Raw genomic sequence first — 18,761 nt, 5'->3', positions numbered from 1 at the left:
ACTGTGCCCAGCCGGAGGTTACTTTAATTTAAGGGCCAGAATTCCAGTTTGGGATGACAAGATACCTCAAATAGGTCAGAAAATAATAGATTGGAATCCCTGAAAGTAATTCTGAGTCCGACCATGTTAGGAATAACCTGAGGCCAAATCCTTGGGTTCAAGAAAATCCTTAAATCTAAAAAGTTGCCAGGTGCGGTGGCTCATGTCTATAATCCCAGGACTGTGGGAAGCTGAGATAGGTGGATTGCTTGAGCCCAGGAATTCAAGAACAGCCTGGGCAAGAAAGTGAGACTGTCTCTATAAAAAATTTAAAAAATTAAATTAAAAAATTAGCCGGGTTGGTGGTGCATACCTCTAGTCCCAGATACTCGGGAGGCTGAGGCAGGAGGATCAACTTGAGCCCAGGAGGTTGAGGCTGCCGTGAGTCATGATCATGCCACTACACTCCAGCCCGGGTGACGGAGTAAGACTGTCTCAAAAACAAAACAAAAAAAAGATATAGACCTGAATTTAAATCCTTTCTTTTCTTCTTCTACACATTTTCAATTCCTCCTATGATGGTTGGGTTTAGTGCTCTACAGTGTTTTACATTTAAATATCCCTGGTAATAGGAAAGAAGAACCAACCGTTTGTTAGATATGTAGTAATGCTGGATATAAGCAGCAGGGCTCAGTGTCACTATAGGTAGATGTTTACATATTTTTAATGCATCTCAAAGTTCCTTTTCATGTTTCCGTTGTAGAAAGTTGGGAGTTGGAGAGTAGACGAATTTGCTTAAAAAAAAACCTCTAAAGCTTACTTTGGTTAATAATTTATTTTATGCTTAAGATGGAAGCAGCTTATTACTTCATTAAAGATTGAAAAAACAAACTACACTCTGCATCAACAGTCACATAAAATTGGAGTTTTTCTAAAAATGTTTAAAATGTTCTTTACTAATAGAAGCTTTGTAAAAGGTTGTTCACTATTTCTCCTACATATCCCTTTTAGCTGTTCACAGATGTCTCTGAATGGAGAAACGCTTTCCTATTTTTAATTTTCTACTTGGTTATTATTGAACCTTTATAAGTTTTTTACTGTACGTTAACTGTTTGATCCTTCCAAATTGCAAATTCTGTAGCACTGTGCAACTTCATTTTGACGAGGTATAGTGTTTTTACGTATTGTTTGCTTATATATGTAATAGATTAACTGTGGTTGGAAGTAGGGCCATATTTGATATGGTGGAAATAAGTTTTAGCCTTGAGGGGGATTTAGGCATCTTTTACTCTAACATTGTTTAGCAATTTTTAATCTGATAGTTAAAGGAATGAAGACCAGAGAGCAGTTATATGGTTTGGAAGAGATTAGGAGAAAGGTCTAGAAATCTGATTAGGATGGGGAAAGTGTGGGCAAGTAGAGGGTGTGCCCTATTCATAATAGGGATCATCCTATAGCTCATCCCCCAAAACAGTGTCTGGCATGTAGTAGGTGCTCAATAAATGTGTGTTGAGTCTATGACTGAATCCCTCTTTGGGCAAGATGGCAAATGGAAGTACCGTAAGACATGGAAAACCTTTCATTTTATTGAATAAATATGCATGTGGACATAGACATACTAGGATACGTCTGATAGATATAGGATAGTCCTATGTATATATAAAACATATAGGACTGGAGGCTGGAGTGCACTCGCGTGATCTTGGCTCACTGCAACCTCCACGTCCTGGGTTCAAGTGATTTTCCTGCCTCAGCCTCCTGAGTAGCTGGAACTACAGGCATGTGCCACCACGCCCAGCTAATTTTTGTATTTTTAGTAGAGACAGGGTTTCGCCATGTTGACCAGACTGGTCTTGAACTCCTGATCTCAGGTGATCCAGCCACCTCGGCTTCCCAAAGTGCTGGGATTACAGGCGTGAGCCAGCACACTCAAGCTGTGATAAGCTTTGGAAAATAAGTATCTTTTCCTTCAACATTAAAATTAATAAAGTCTACGTTTTTTTTTCTGGCGTAGAATAATATAAATTTAAAAGTAAAAGAGATTTCTTATGCTATCGCTCTGCAACGGATCAGAAGAAAATTCTGTGTGTGATAAGAAGAACAATACCTGCAGACTTCTTATTCAGAAATAGGCCCTGAACAGTCTCCTGTGGTAACACCTGTCCCTGGTTGTCTAGCCTGACAACTCTGCTGTTAAAATTATCCTTGAGTTAAATACCGAAAGCAGACCTGTTAAGTCTAAGAAACTATCTTAAACTATTACTTTATTTATTTATTTATCTATTTGAGACAAGGTCTCACTCTCTTGCCTGGGCTGCAGTGTAGTAGTACAATCAGAGGTCAATGCAGCCTCAAACTCCTGGACTCAAGCAATCCTCCTGCCTCAGCTTCCTGAGAAGCTGGGACTATAGGCAGGTGTCAACTAATTTTCTTATTTTTGTTGAGATGGGGTCTCACTATATTGCCCAGGCTAGTCTTGAACTCCTGCCCTCAAGAGATCCTCCCACTTCAGCCTCTCTTGTACTGGGATTACAGGACTGAGCCACCATGCCCAGCCCAAATTATTATTGTTAAAAGAAAGGGGCCCCATTCCAGACCCCAAGAGGGAGTTCTTGGATCTCGCACAAGAAAAAATTTAGGGCAAGTCCATAAAGTAAAGTGAAAGCAAGTTTAAGAAAGTAGAGGAATAGGCTGGGCGCGGTGGCTCATGCCTGTAATCCCAGCACTTTGGGAGGCCGAGGTGAGCCGGTCACCTGAGGTCAGGAGTTCGAGACCAGCCTGACCAACATGGTGAAACCCTATCTCTACTAAAAATACAGAAATTAGCTGGGTGTGGTCTGGCGCCTGTAATCCCAGCTACTCAGGAGATTGAGGCAGGGGAATCGCTTGAACCCAGGAGGCGGAGGTTGCAGTGAGCTGAGATCGTGCCACTGCAGTCCAGCCTGGGCGACGCAGTGAGACTCCATCTCAAAAAAAAAAAAAGAGAAAAAAGAAAGTAGAGAGATAGAATAACGGCTGCTCGTTGCCCATTTTTGTGGTTATTTCTAAACAAGGTGTGGATTATTCATGCGTCCCCTTTTTAGACCATGTAGGGTAACTTCCTGACGTTGCCGTGGCATTTGTAAACTGTCATGGCGCTGGTGGGAGTGTAGCAGTGAGGACGACCAGAGGTCACTCGCATCACCATCTTGGTTTTGGTGGGTTTTAGCCAGCTTCTTTACTGCAACCTGTTTTATCAGCAAGGTCTTTATGACCTGTATCTTGTGCCGACCTCCTATCTCATCCTGTGACTTAGAATGGCTTAACCTGGGAATGCAGCCCAGTAGGTCTCAGCCTCATTTTACCCAGCTTCTATTCAAAATGGAGTTGCTCTGGTTCACATGCCTCTGACATTACTTTGAAGGAAAGGATGTTTCTAACCAGTTTTCTTTTTTTTTTTTTTCTTTGCGACAGAGTCTCACTCTGTCGCCCAGGCTGGATTGCAGTGGCGTAATCTTGGCTCACTGCAAGCTCTGCCTCCCAGGTTCACGCCATTTTCCCTCAGTCTCCCCAGTAGCTGGGACTACAGGTGCCCGCCACCACGCCCGGCTAATTTTGTTTTTGTATTTTTAGTAGAGACGGCCAGGATAGTCTCGACTAACCAGTTTTCTTAAGCAGCCTGCCCAGATTCCTAAATTGCTATCATGTAATCTTCTTGGGGACATTCAGCCTTCAGTAGAGAGGTAATAAATACAAACTTGTTGGGAGTGGGGAGGGTCTCAGGAGGATTATTCTCCAAATGGAGCCTAGGGCAGAAGGCACTGACACAAAAAGTCAGGCCCGGGCTTCTGAGGAGGGGAAGGAATTGCAGCAGTGCAGCTAGAGCAGCATTCACCTCGGTGAAGGGAACGGCAGAATTTATTCCTGTTCCCTTATCTGTTGTTTCCTGTGACTTTTTTTCTATCACACTATACCCTCCATTTTGCAAGTTGATTTAAAACAAAACAAAACAGAAAGACCTCACAAAGAGCCTGAAAACAATTCTAAAGTTCTGAAGACAGTGATTTATGTTCACTCTATTACCTTAGAAGACTGGGAGTTCAGGCTGGGCACAGTGGCTCACATGAGTAATGCCAGCACTTCAGGGGGCTGAGGCAGCAGAATAGCTTGAACCTGGGAGGTGGAGGTTGCAGTCAGCCGAGATCGCGCGCCACTGCACTCCAGCCTGGGCGATAGAGCGAGACTCTGTCTCAAAAAAAAAGAAAAAAAAGATTGGGGATTCATCGAGACCAAGTTTTCTGCCCTTTTTAATTTTTTTTATTTTTATTTATTTATATATTTATTTATTTTGAGACGGAGTCTTGCTGTGTCACCGAGGCTGGAGTGCAGTGGTGCGATCTCGGCTCACTGCAACTTCCGCCTCCCAGGTTCAAGTGATTCTCCTGCCTCAGCCTCCCAAGTAGCTGAGACTATAGGCGCGTGCCACCACGCCAGGCTAATTTTTTGTATTTTTAGTAGAGACGAGGTTTCACCGTGTTAGCAGGATGGTCTTGATCTCCCAACCTCGTGATCCGCCTGCCTCGGCCTCCCAAAGTGCTGGGATTACAGGTGTGAGCTACAGTTCCGGCTTTGTCTGCCCTTTTATAAATCTGCAAAGGATTGTGTGTAGTAATCTGCATCCCGCAGATTCTTGATAAGTGTTGCTAATTGTTCAGGCACCCTGCAGCTAACATTTTTGCTAAAACCTCACTCAGGCAGTTTGTCTTTACAACCCACATCTCTCTTGTCTTTGTCAACCATTTCAATTCTCTTCCTCCAGGGGCCTGTTTTCTTTACACTGCTGGGATCTCCTTCTGTTATGTGAAAGTTGATCTGACTGTTTAAAATGTCACTCCTGCCAAGGAGGTGTACATAAGAGGATTTCTGTAGAGGATAAGGAATGATCTGATTGTTTAAAATATCCCTCCTGCCAAAGGAGTTGCATAAGGGTATTTCTACAGAGAGGAATCAATCTGTTATGAAAGTTTCAGGCATTTTGGCATCTTGAGTGCTGGGGAGGGTTTGTAGATTTTAGAGCAGAACTCAGATCATATGTGATGGTGTGTCTTGTGCTAACAAGCTCAGCCTTTTCTGATAGCTCATTCACTCTTCTGTCTTTGAAACCACCACATTATATATATCCAAGTTTGGGGTTTATATGCCTTTTCCTCCCCCCACCACCTAAACTGAGAGCTGTCTTGAGTCCTGAGAGCCTGCCTCATTTATCTCTGAATGCCCAGGGCTTGGCACAGAGCCTGGAAAGTAATAGAAACATAGTCCGTGTTGATTAAATGAATACTCTAGGTCGTACATCTATTATCCTCTTATAGTTTTGTTACGCATTTGTTTCATAACTTTTCCATTTTGATAAAATTATGAAATCATTTCCACAAATCTTAATTGTGTAATAGCCAATTAGAAAAGGGTAAGAATCTGGAAAGTAAGAGAGGATGAATGTACATTTAAATTATTTATTAAAAACTGGCCAGGATGGCCAGGCGCCATGGCTAATGCCTGTAATCCCAACACTTTGGGAGGCCCAGGTGGGTAGATCACCTGAGGTCAGGAGTTCAAGATGGTGAAACCTGGTCTCTATTAAAAATACAGAAATTACCCAGGTATGGTGGCACACACCTGTAATGCCAGCTACTTGCAAGGCTGAGGCAGGAGAATCGCTTGTACCCAGGAGGCGGAGGTTGCAGTGAGCCAAGATGGCACGATTGCAGTCCAGCCTGGACGACAGAGCAAGACTTTGCCCCAATAAATAAATAAATAAATAATTTAAAACTGTTTGGTAATTTCAGCACTTGTAATTGGATCTTTCCTATCAGGCTGCAAGTCATATGAAGTAGTTTTATAAAGACTGTTGGTAATATTATGGTTTTATTTTGAATTTGAATGTTATTATTATTATGTTACCATCCAGAAAATTATTTGCATTCATACTCACAGGAAATTGGTTTTTATTTTCTTTTTAAAGAAAACTGAACTGAGGAAAATGGTGTTTTCCTCAAGAAGACTACTGGAACTGGATGACCTCAGAATGAACTGGATTGTGGTGTTCACAAGAAAATCTTAGTTTGTGATGATTACATTGCTTTTTGTTGTCCAGTAGTTTAGTTTGTGTACATATATACACATATATATTTTGCACTATACAAATGATAACATTTTAAGGACTAATATTGCTGATACTTGAATAATCAATCTCTACTAGGTTACAAGTAGTATACACAGATTTACCCTGCCCTTGAACTTGAAGGACATTAAATTATTAATGATCATTTGGTAACATGTTTACCTGATTATCTTCCATAGAGTAACATAAGCTGCTTTTCAAAGGTACCATTGTGATAATGAGATCAAATTTATAAGTTGTTATTTTTAATTTTCTAAATTAAGTAAAAGAAAGAATACAAACCAGGAGTGAATTTCAAATGAGATGTAATCGACTTTATATCTTAGTCACGGACTTGCCATGCCACGTAGTGGAAAACCACAGGAAGAATCGCCATATTTACTTTGTGGGCTGCCCATAGTCTTTCTTGGGCATTCACAACTCTTGAGTTTGGTGTTCAGGCATCATTATTAAAAAGTGGAGTCCTATGTACCAGACTGAGTTTTTACAAATGATTTGCAGACTAGACATAACCCGCTGATGGCAATGGTGAGGAATGAGCTTCATATAGGTTTAAAAGTGTATTCTGAGCCTGTAGATGATTAATAAGGTTTTTATTCAATCATATAAATGTATTCCTTTGTAATCATTTTTGTTTAACTGAGGATATCTAGTGTCTGCTTCATAGGGTGCTTTGAAATATAAAATGAAAACTTATTTATACTGTTTTTACAACAGTCAAAAAGGAAACACATGAAAATCACTTTTCTGCAACTGATGAACTATACAGACTGGACTCTTAACCTCTTAGTGCCTCAGTTTTTCCTTCGGGGTATACTATTTTAGATACACCTACTTCACAGGAGTACTGGAGGGATTTGCAAGCTAACAGGCCAAATGCTTCCATAGGAATAAGGCATGCCCAACTAACAGAAATTTAAGTCCCTCTTCCCCACCTCTCTCATCTAGACCAAAAAGAAGACTATAATTTAGATCCTTGGAGACTTTTCCTGTATGCCTTCCAAAACATCCTGCTTACTTAGATGTACCTTGTGCTTTGAAGATTTCTTTGATGCAGTCTTTGTAGCAAATAATTTTTTTTTTTAAATGGGGTTTCTCTCTTGTTGCCCAGGCTGGAGGGCAATGGCACGATCTTGGCTCACTGCAACCTCCACCTCCTGGGTTCAAGCGATTCTCCTGCCTCAGTCTGTCGAGTAGCTGGGATTACAGGCATGCGCCACCATGCCTGGCTAATTTTGTATTTTTAGTAGAGACGGGGTTTCTCCATGTTGGTGAGGCTGATCTCAAACTCCCAACCTCAGGTGATCTGCCTGCCTCGGCCTCCCAAAGTGCTGGGATTACAGGCGTGAGCCACTGCACCTGGCCTGCAGCAAATAATTTTTAAGCATTCTCAAGATGTATGATGTTGGGTTTAGCATCATATGTTGAGAGTGTTTTAAATAAGAAATAATCTGTCTTTAGTATACAGGATGGTTCTTTGTTTGCCTGAAAAGTATAAGAATACAATTTACTTTTCCCAAACTCTTTTTCCTTATTTTTTCTTTCAAATAACTTCAATTATTTAATCCCATACTGATTAAAATATGTCTGTCTAAAGGGATCTACTACTATTTGCTTTTTAAAAAGTGTTCCCTATTTATTTAGGAAAAAGTGAAGCAAGCAACTGAATTTATATGTAAAAATAACATTTAGACCTGTGGATCAAAGATTATTTTCAAAAATTAGATATCAATTTGGTATCAGTAAAAAGTGTCTTTTCTCTTAGTATATAAATAAATAAAATGCAGATTAAGAGTGTAAGCAGTTGTGAATCATTACAAGCAGTCTGGGATAACTAACTCCTAGGGATAACCATTTCTATCCTGTTCCAAAGTCTTATTTTATAGTTTGAAAAGCGCTTTGCACACAGTTCTTGTATATAAAAGTAAAGATGTAATTATAGGATATAGTGTTCCTGCTTTGTTTAATAAGAACTTCATTTAAACTTGACAGCTATGGTATTTTTTTAATGATAACTTCTTTTCTGTTTATTGTAAAACTAAGTTAAAAATAAAAGGTTAATGAGAAATGATACGGCTTTTATTACTTGTTACTGTTAGCCCATTGATTAGGTAAGAATTCAATGAGAGTAAGTAGTAGTCGCACATAAAGTAATTATGACTCTGAAAATAAAGCCATGCTATTCCGTACAATTTGATAAAAATCAGAAACTGGGATGAAATTTAACTCATTTAGTCATCTGGTTCAGAATATTAGCAATCCAGTCAGATTCTTGGTTTTACTTTTTTTTGAGACAGAGTCTCGCTCTGTTGCCAGGCTAGATTGCAGTGGCGCGATCTCGGCTCACTGCAACCTCCGCCTCTCAGGTTCAAGTGATTCTCCTGCCTCAGCCTCCTGAGTAGCTGGGACTACAGGCACGTGCCACCATGCCCGGCTAATTTTTGTATTTTTAATAGAGACGGGGTTTCACCATGTTGGCCAGGATGGTTTCCATCTCTTGACCTCGTGATCTACCTGCCTTGGCCTCCCAAAGTGCTGGGATTATAGGCGTGAGCCACTGCGCCCAGCCAATTTCAGTTCTTATACCAAATATATAGCTTCCCACAGCCACACAGTGAACCCTAATCAACCATCTTATTATTATTATTATTATTATTATTATTTGAGATGGAGTCTTGCTCTGCCGCCCAGGCTGGATTGCAGTGGTGTGATCTCAGCTTACTGCAACCTCTGCCTCCCAGGTTCCAGTGATTCTCCTGCCTCAGCTTCCCACATAGCTGGGATTACAGGCACCCACCACCACACCTGGCTAATTTTTTGTATTTTTAGTAGAGACGGGTTTTGCCATGTTGGCTAGGCTGGTCTTGAACTCCTGAACTCCTGCCTCTGCCTCCCAAAGTGCTGGGATTACAGGCGTGAGTCATCACGCCCAGCCCTAATCAACCATCTTGAATACACATCTCTGGTCTTATGTGGAAAATGATGAGAGGGCTTTGTTTTTGTTTTTGTTTTTTTAATTGAGACAGAGTTTCACTCTTATTGCCCAGGCTGGAGTGCAATGGTGCCATCTCGGCTCACTGCAACCTCCACCTCCCAGGTTCGAGTGATTCTCCTGCCTCAGCCTCCCGAGTAGCTGGGATTACAGGTGTACGCCACCACGCCAGGCTAATTTTTTTGTATTCTTAGTAGAGACGGGGTTTCTCCATGTTGGTCAGTCTGGTTTTGAACTCCCAACCTCAGGTGATTCACTTGCCTCAGCCTCCCAAAATGCTGGGATTACAGGTGTGAACCACTGCGCCCGGCCTGGGTTTTGTGTTTTTAATACCCATCTATGACTTGTAACTTCTACAGAGTGATAAAAGTGATGTATCATTTAAGGTATCATTATTCTGCTTCATGTAATAGAAACCCAACTGTGGTGGCTTGACCGAGTAACTGGGTCTTTTCCTTCGATATAAGTCTGGAGATAGAAGTCCAGGGCTGGGAAGGTGCTTCCACAATGCCATTAGGTAGACAGGCTCCTCCTGTCTTTCTTTCTCCCATCTTGAGTGTATGGCTTTTGTCTTCATGCTTGCAAGATAGTGAAGTACATTTAGATCTAATGTCTACATTATAGGCAGGCACAGAATGAAGCACAGAAGGCAATTAACATTTGTATTTTTCCATCTGATCAGGAAACAGTAACTTTCTTGAAAGTCCCACACAGGAGACTCCTCACATCTCACTGGCAAAAACGGGCTCTCATAGTTATATTTTTGTATACAAAATTATTTAATCACTTCTCAGCCTTTTGGCTAAGATCAAGGGTAGTATCAGTTCTTATCAGTTCTTTTTTTTTTTTTTTTCGAGACAGAGTCTCGCTCTGTTGCCCAGGCTGGAGTACAGTGGTGCAATCTCGGCTCACTGCAACCTCCGCCTCCCAGGTTCAAGCGATTCTCTTGCCTCAGCCTCTCAAGTAGCTGGGATTACAGGTGCCAGCCATGTTGCCTGGGTAATTTTTTGTATTTTTAGTAGAGACAGGGTTTCTCCATGTTGGCCAGGCTGGTCTCGAACTCAGGTGATTAACTTGCCGCTGCACTCCAGCTTGGGAAACAGAGCAAGACACACGCACACACACACACACACAAAAGAAGAAGGAAGGAAAGAGAGAGAGAGGAAGGGAGGGAGGGAGGAAGGAAGGAAGAAAAACATAAAAAAAGAGAAATAGAGAAATTTCCTCCCTTGTTTCAATTCTTTAATATGTGTTGAAGAGAACTTTTTTTTTGAAACAGAGTCTCACTCTGTTACTTAGCAGGCTGGAGTGCAGTGGCGTGATCTCGTCTCACTGCAACCTCCACCTCCCGAGTTCAAGCAATTCTCTGCCTCAGCCTCCTGAGTAGCTGGGATTACAGGCGCCCGCCACCATGCCCAGCTAATTTTTGTATTTTTAGTACAGACAGGGTTTCACCATATTGGCTAGGCTGGTTTTGAACTCCTGACCTCGTGATCCACCCGCCTTCGCCTCCCAAAGTGCTGGGATTACTGCTGTGAGCCACCGCGCCCAGCCTGAAGAGAACTTTTTATACCTACATAAAATCAGGCAAGGGAGTATCAATTATTTTTTAAATTTTACTGGTCACCCTTTCCCCTCTCTTCTGTCCCCTCTCCTCTTCCCTTGGAGCGCTCTTCCTCTTCCAGCAGAATCCAGTGATTCTGGTGAGGCTGCTAAATGGAACACCCAGCTATGCCCATTGCTGCCCCATTGTGACTCACAGTAATGGACATGTGACTCAACCTGGTCAGCTTATATCCCATTCTCCTGACCACAGTGACATCCCAGTGATGGGCATAGAACCAGCAGTCAGTTACTCTCTGGGATTTATTTCATGGAACTAGGAGAGAGAGAGTGTTTAAGCCACCCCAAATCCAGCCCCCAGTAGACTTTTTTTTTCATTATTAATTATTTTTTTCACAATCCTTACTTTGGATGTAGACTTAAAAAAAATGTGTCAAGGAATGTATCCATTTCTTGTAGGTTTTCCAGTTTTTTGGCATATATTTGTTCCCAGTAGTCTCTGATGATTCTTCAGATTTCTGCGGTATCAGTTGTCATGTCTCCTTTTTCATCTTTGATTTTATTTACTTGGGCATTCCTTTTTCTTAGTCTGGCTAAAGGTTTGTTGATTTTGTTTTCAAAGTAAACCAAGTTCATTTTTAAAAATCTTTTGTATTTTGGGTTTCAGTTTCATTTGTTTCTGCTGTTATTTCATTTGTTTAGTTTCAGTTTCATTTGTTTCTGCTGTTATTATTTCTTCTACTAATTTTGGGTTTGTTTTTGCTTTCCTAGTTAAGATGCGTTGTTAGGTTATTTACAGACTTTATTGTTATTTATTTTTTTTGAGACAGTTTCCCTCTCGTCACCCAGGCTGGAGTGCAGAGGTGCAATCTCTGCTCACTGCAACCTCTGCCTCCCGGGTTCAAGTGATTCCCCTTGCCTCAGCCTCCTGAGTAGCTGGGATTATTAGCGCCCACCACCACACACCCAGCTAATTTTTTGTATTTTTGGTAGAGATGGGGTTTCACCATGCTGGCCAGGCTGGTCTTAAACTCCTGACCTCAGGTGATCTGCCTGCCTCGATCTCCCAAAGTGTTAGGATTACAGGTGTGAGCCACCACATCTGGCCATAGACTTTTTTAGAACTGTTTTAGGTTTACAACAAAATCAAGTGGAAAGTAGAGCTCCCATATTCCACCCTCCTCTCCCCCCGCCCCACCTGCACAACCTCTTCCACCGTCAGCATCTGGTGGAGTGGTACATTTGTTTCATCTGATGAAGCGACATGGACATATCATTACCATGGGGCTCACTCTTAGTGTACATCCTATGAGTTTTGACAAATTTAAAATATGTATCCACCATTATATCATACAGAGTAGTTTCACTGCCCTAAAAAAATCCTCTGTGCTCCACCTAGTCATCCTTCCCTCCTAACTTCTGGCAACCACAGATCCTTTTACTGTTTCTATAGTTGTGCCTTTTCTAGTGTCGTGTATTTGGAATCATACAGTGTGTCGCCTTGTCAGACTGGCTTCTTCCAGTTAGTAATATGCACTTAAGATTCATCTGTGTCTTTTCATTGTAGTTCATTTCTTCTTAGCGCTGAATAATATCCCATTATATAGATGTGCCTCTGCTTATTCATTCACCTGTTGAAGGAAGAGTGTAAAAGAATTTGCAGACATACCGTTTTTATTTGGAGGTGTCCAACTGATTTCTTGAATTCTTTATTTGGGCGTCTCACAGACATCTCAAACTTAGTATGTCTACCCATCCTGTCCCTCATTCCAGTTCAGGGTGTAGCACCACAATCGACCCAACTGCTCAAGCCAGATGTTAGGTGTCAAATGTGGCTCTTCCATTCTCTCACCTGCCTCATCCCATATATCAGTAAAGTCCTGTTGCTCCTACCTCTAAAATATGTCTTGAATCCAGGTGGGCTGGTGCAGAAGCCTTTTATTCAGTCTCCTTCCTTCAAATGTTTTCCCGTACAATACACTTTCCACACAGTTAAAAGAATGACTCATCCATGGTTGTCTTGGTATTAATTGAAAGACCTGGTGTAAACAGTAAATACTTGTACTATATTCTGGACTCTCAGCATTTTTATAAATGGCTAAAAATAAGACAGTTCTTTGTAGCAAATAGAGCAATTAGACCTGAATGTCCTTCAAGATGTTTTGGAGCATAATAGCAAGGCTTTATATAGTTACCACTTCCCGAACCCAAAATTAAAGTGCATATTCCAGGAAGCAGTAGGGTACTTAGGGTTCAAATAATTATCATTTATTAAACACCTGTTATGTTTGCTATGTACTTCATTTTACTTAATTCTAACATAGGTGGGCCAAGATAAACAGGCCATTCTTCAAACATAATTTCTGGATTTGTTTAACATTTAATGGGGGTGGGACAAAACATTTTTAAATAATTTTTTTGGAGGCAGAGTCTCATTCTGTCACCCAGGCTGGAGTACAATGGTGCCATCTTGGCTCACTGTAACCTCCACCTCCCAGGTTCAAGCAGTTCTCCAGCTTCAGCCTCCCGAGCAGCTGGGATTACTGGCGCGCACCATCATGCCTGGCTAATTTTTATATTTTTAGTAGAGACGGGGTTTTACCATGTTGGCCAGGTTGGTCTTGAACTTCCGACTGCCTGTGATCCACTCGTCTCAGCCTCCCAAAGTGCTGAGATTACAGGCGTAAGCCACCATGCCCAGCCTAAAAAACAATTTTTTTTTTTTTTTTTTTTTTTAGATAAGTGTTTACTGATATTTTTATTTTGGAGCTCCAAAAAAAAAGTCACATCTATTATTTTGCATTTTTCAGGTAAGAATAAAACATTTTCCTTTAAGAGATACCAACTTATTTTTTCTTTTTACTCTTTTTCTAAATTCGTCCAATAAACATTATGCCATTGTGAAAACAGAAGTTTTTTTTATATATATATATTTTTATCATACTTTAAGTTCTAGGGTACATGTGCACAACGTGCAGGTTTGTTACATATGTATACATTTGCCATATTGGTGTGCTGCACCCACTAACTCGTCATTTACATTAGGTATATCTCCTAATGCTATCCCTCCCCCTCCCCCCACCCCACAACAGGCCCCAGTATGTGATGTTCCCCTTCCTGTGTCCAAGTGTTCTCATTGTTCCATTCCCACCTATGAGTGAGAACATGGTGGTGTTTGGTTTTTTATCCTTGCGATAGTTTGCTGAGAATGACGGTTTTTTAAAAATTTAGATAGAGACAGGGTCTTGCAATGTTGGGCAGGGTAGTCTCTAACCCCTGGCCTCAAGCAATCATCCCACCTCGGCTGTCCAAAGTGCTGGAAATAAAGGCATGAGCCACTATGCCCAGCCACAAATTATTTTTTATTAATACAAACTGTATGTAGCTGGCCGGGCGGCTCACGCCTGTAATCCCAGCACTTTGGGAGGCCGAGGCGGGTGGATCACGAAGTCTGGAGTTTGAGACCAGCCTGGCCAACAAAGAACAATACATTTGTAGAGAAATGACAGGACAAAGGAAAGTGGTTTTAGGCTTCCAAGGACTGGAACCTTTGGGAAGGCAAACACTGTATGTGGGAGGAAACTAATTGAATAAGGTTTCTTTGCCAATTCCTCTGGTGCTGTCCCTGGTAGGTAAGACTCTAGAATTGTCTCCAGCAAAGGAGAATTTATATCCTGCCTTTGGGCAGAAAGGCAGGGGGATGGGGAGAGCTTTCCTCAGTTTGCTGCTTAACTGCCTTTAGCTCAAAAATATTTTTATGTCAAAGAGGCATTTTAGGATGATATATTCTGATTTCCTTCATAGCAAAAGATGCATGCATTTCTATTGGTGGCCATTGGTGTTTTTTAAAGACGTGCATGCACACATATACGTCAGCTGTCAAAACCATTCCCTTTTTCCCATTGTTCTTTCCTGTTAGGTTTTTCTCTAGCAAGTGTCTGAATCTACATCTTGACAAGTATAAATTTAGATAATAAAAGTCACCTGTTCGAAATAAATACCATTACAGCATGCCTTACCTGTGGCTGAATTTTAAGTGACTATAGCTTCACATGCTAGGTCTGTTAGTAAACAGTGTAACTTTCCACTCAAGGCCATTGTCTTCTGCATTGGGAATATGCTCAGAGAACGTTTCCCCGATTATTCAGTAATGTTTCAAGTCCCTGTTAAGGTTAATATCCTGGGTGGCAACTAAATTGGCTTGTTCCTTAATCTACTCTGTTCATTTCAACTCTCCAAATTAATCACTATTAATCCCCACTATACAGTGAGTCATCAGTAGCTCAGTTTAACTTGCCAGAGGCCTTTTATTGTGGCAGAGCAGTGATTTCAACAATTTGTGTTTGATTCCAAAACTTTTTTTCTTTCTACTACTGGCAAATACTATAAAAGGATAATAGATAATTCTATGCTTTTGCCTAATTTAAGGGAAAGAAGTAATTCACATTAAAGTTTTTAACAACTGTATTTTGAACATTTTACTAGAAGTGACCATTAAATCTAAGTAGTTATTACTAAAACAAGCTCAGTAAAACAATTAACCCATGGATTCAATTATATAGCACTAATTATAATGGTGTATCTTTCACTGTAACCATTTTAAATTTGTACATTTTGTCAACTACATTATAACAGGGCTGTTTATTGGGATGGTCATGGAAAGTAAAAACACTAAACCTGATGCGCAAAAGGAACAAGTTTTTTTTTTTCCCCCAGATATGGGGTCTCGCTTTGTTGAAAAGAATGATGTTGACAGATAATGTACTTGTGATAGTTATATTTATTAAGCAAAAGAAAATTATGTTTTGTTTTTTAAGGATCTGTTTCTGATAATGTTCCATGTTTTAAATAAATGACAATAAGATGTAAAGCATCACATTTTCTATGAAAATTGAACAAGCTATTCAAATTGCTACATTATATCACACCTAATTGTTCCAGTAGTATTTTGTTTTTTGAGACTGAGTCTCATTCTGTTGCCCAGGCTGAAGTGCAGTGATGTGATCTCAGCTCACTGCAATCTCCGCCTCCCGAGTTCAAGCGATTCTCATGCCTCAGCCTCCCAAGTAGCTGTGACTACAGGTGTGTGCCACCATCCCTGGCTAATTTTTGTATTTTTAGTAGAGATGGGGTTTTGCCATGTTGGCCAGGCTGGTCTCAAACTCCAGGCCTCAAGTGACTTGCCTGCCTCAGCCTCCCAAAGTGCTGGGATTACAGGCATGAGCCATAGCACCCGGCCTCCAGTACTATTTTAAACAAATACATATTGTTGACTACGCACCAATAGAAATCAAAGTGGCAAAACTGTATCATTAGTAAAGTAAGCGAAAGTCTTTAGTCTTTTTGTTTATTCCTTATTCCCCAAAGGAGTTACTAAGCGAAGGAATTTTCCAGCTGCCTTTATTTTTTTGAGACGGAGTCTTGTTCTGTTGCCCAGGCTGGAGTGCAGTGGTGCAATCTTGGCTCACCACAACCTCCTCCTGGGTTCAAGCGATTCTCCTGCCTCAGCCTCCAGAGTAGCTGGGACTACAGGTGCCTGCCACCATGCCCGGCTAATTTTTGTATTTTTAGTAGAGATGGGGTTTCATTATGTTGGCCAGGATGGTCTCGAACTCCTGACCTCAAGATCAGCCCGCCTCGGCCTCCCACAGTGCTGGGATTACATGCGTCAGCCACTGTGCCCGGCCTTCCAGCTGCATTTCTGAGTTCACAAGTATGGCCTTAAATGATTGCCCTCAAGAACACAGCTTTTGAAGGTAATCATATGCAAGTAAATTACAATCAAATGGAACTGTATGATTATTTTGTTATTTTAATACTAAACTGAACAGTGAACTGAAATCAGAGGTGAAAGAAAATCAAGCTAGTGGCTCACTCTCAATAGTGTCTTCTAATTTTATTGATGCTTCAGTTTTCATAAAGTGCAATAAACAAAATAAATAGATGAAAAAAGCTTTGAAGCTTTATATACAGTTTTGAGGTTAAGATAAATTACTAACTATATTCCTTTCAGCCTTTTAACTCTGTGAAAGCTGCAACATACATTAAAAGCACATTGAACTAGGTTAAATAATGATCTTTCCCCCTTAGATCAGTCTAGTATTAAGGAGTATATAATTATGCAAGCTCATTCTATAACACAAGGCTAGACTAAAGGGAAAATTTTTGTGCTACAGACTAAATCCAGATACGGTCAGGTGCTGAGCAGTATTCCTGGCTTCAAAATAGGAGGTATCTGTTTCGTCATCTGGCTGGGGGATGAAAGGCATAGTTTGATGCTGCAGATTTTCCCAGTCCACATCACTGAAGAGAGGATGACGTTTTAGCTCTTAGGAAAAATAGAAAACAAAACAGTATGATATCATTACCTAAGTACTGCTTTACAGGAATTATTATAAAAAGAGAATGTCTCACATATAACTTACCTTACTTTATTATGTCAGTTTCACAGACGTTTGTTTAATGTCTGTTAGGCCACATACTTCACAAAGGTCTACATGGGCCATTTTGAGTATCACTTGGCATAGGACAGGTGCCTGGTTTGTATTTGTTTAATGACAGAATGAATGATTTGCCTTAACTTAGAAGCCTATCTTTATCACAGCTTTGTTTTTGAGACGAAGTCTTGCTCCGTTGCCCAGGCTGAAGTGCAGTGGCGTGATCTCTGCTCACTGCAACCTCCGCCTCCCGGGTTCAAGCGATTCTCCTGCCTCAGCCTCCTGAGTAGCTGGGATTACAGGTGCGTGCCACCCATGCCTGTCCTAAAACAATCTTGTTAGTGTCTTGGGTTTTTCAAAGCCTGATAAAGTTAAGGAAATATAGGAAATCTTTTTTTATGAAACCCTCTGTTCTGTAATTTTTTAAAACAATTTATTTTCCCTAATCTTGTGAGAGAGATGTTCTGTAATTTCTTATTGCTTCATTTTTGATCCTATTATTTATTGATAAATGTACTGGATCCCAGGTTGGCTCAAGACAAACTTGGTATGTTATAAACCACTCAATAGTTTTCTCAATGCAGGAGTATATTAAACCCTAATTTGGAAACTAGTAAATCTCATTAGCAGCTGCCTTAAAATTCTTTTGTTGTTGTTGTTGAGACAGAGACTTGCTCTGTCACCAGGCTGCAGTGCATGCAGTGGTGTGATCTCTGCCTCCCAGGTTCAAGTGATTCTCCTGCCTCAGGCCCCCAAGTAGCTGGGACTACAGGCATGCACCACCATGCCCAGCTAATTTTTGTATTTTTAGTAGAGACGGGGTTTTGCCATGTTGTCCAGGTTGGTCTTGAACTCCTGACCTCAGGTGATCTGCCCACCTTGGCCTTCCAAAGTGCTGGGATTACAGGTGTAAGTCACCACGCCCGGCACTCACATCTTTTTTTTTTTTTTTTTTTTTTTGAAATGGAGTCTCTCTCCGTTGCCCAATCTGGAGTGTAGTGGTGCAATCTTGGCTTGCTGCAACCTCCATCTCCCGGGTTCAGTGATTCTCCTGCCTCAGCCTCCCAAGTAGCTGGGACTACAGGTGAGTGCTACCATGCCTGGCTAATTTTTTTTTTTTTTTGTCTGTCACCTAGGCCAGAGTGCAATGGCACAATCTCGACTCACTGCAAACTCTGCCTCCTGGGTTCAAGCGATTCTCCCACCTCATCCTCCTGAGTAGCTGGGATTACAGATGTGCACCACCACGCCTGGCTAATTTTTGTATTTTTAGTAGAGATGGGGTTGCACCATGTTGGCCAGGCTGGTCTCAAACTCCCGACGCCAAGGGATCCACCCACCTCAGCCTCCCAAAGTGCTGGGATTATAGGTGTGAGCCACCGCGCCCGCCCTGCCTGCATCTTGTTAAAGAATCCCTGACTCAGGGGAAGAGAGTGTGGCCTACTTTCTGCTCCTTGATAAACCTTCCATGCCATTGATCTTCCATGATGAATGCTCCAGTTTTTACTCTAAGGCCTTGCCACCTGTTTCTATCACCACACTCCTTAGCAGTATTCTATTACCCTAGACAGCTTTAGCATGAAGCTCACCCTCCTCTCCCTTTCTTCCCTGTGCTCCATCCTTATCCTTCATG

At 41.3% G+C, this 18,761-nt stretch overlaps 2 protein-coding genes and 1 pseudogene across 16 annotated transcripts in view; 2 read left to right on the top strand and 1 right to left on the bottom strand.

Moving 5' to 3' along the window:
- Window positions 1-8,207, top strand: part of ACBD5 (acyl-CoA binding domain containing 5) — a 46,676-nt gene extending 38,469 nt beyond the window's left edge. For all 10 annotated transcript variants that reach the window (XM_054435708.2, XM_054435711.2, XM_054435713.1 and 7 more), the window contains one exon: window positions 5,978-8,207. In XM_054435708.2, coding sequence (XP_054291683.1) covers window positions 5,978-5,990 — 13 coding nt within the window. In that variant the 3' untranslated portion in view covers window positions 5,991-8,207. The remainder of the gene's footprint in view (window positions 1-5,977) is intronic.
- A 1,703-nt stretch (window positions 8,208-9,910) lies between these two features.
- On the top strand, window positions 9,911-10,050 carry LOC129007045 (U2 spliceosomal RNA; annotated as a pseudogene).
- A 6,514-nt stretch (window positions 10,051-16,564) lies between these two features.
- Window positions 16,565-18,761, bottom strand: part of MASTL (microtubule associated serine/threonine kinase like) — a 33,066-nt gene continuing 30,869 nt past the window's right edge. For all 6 annotated transcript variants that reach the window (XM_054435700.2, XM_054435701.2, XM_063669695.1 and 3 more), the window contains one exon: window positions 16,565-17,019. In XM_054435700.2, the coding sequence (XP_054291675.1) occupies window positions 16,862-17,019 (158 nt within the window). In that variant the 3' untranslated portion in view covers window positions 16,565-16,861. The remainder of the gene's footprint in view (window positions 17,020-18,761) is intronic.

This window comes from Pongo pygmaeus, chromosome 8, assembly GCF_028885625.2.
Source record: "Pongo pygmaeus isolate AG05252 chromosome 8, NHGRI_mPonPyg2-v2.0_pri, whole genome shotgun sequence".
NCBI lineage: Eukaryota > Metazoa > Chordata > Mammalia > Primates > Hominidae > Pongo > Pongo pygmaeus.
Note: the sequence above shows the minus strand (reverse complement) of the source record. Positions and strands in the feature narration are given on the sequence as shown.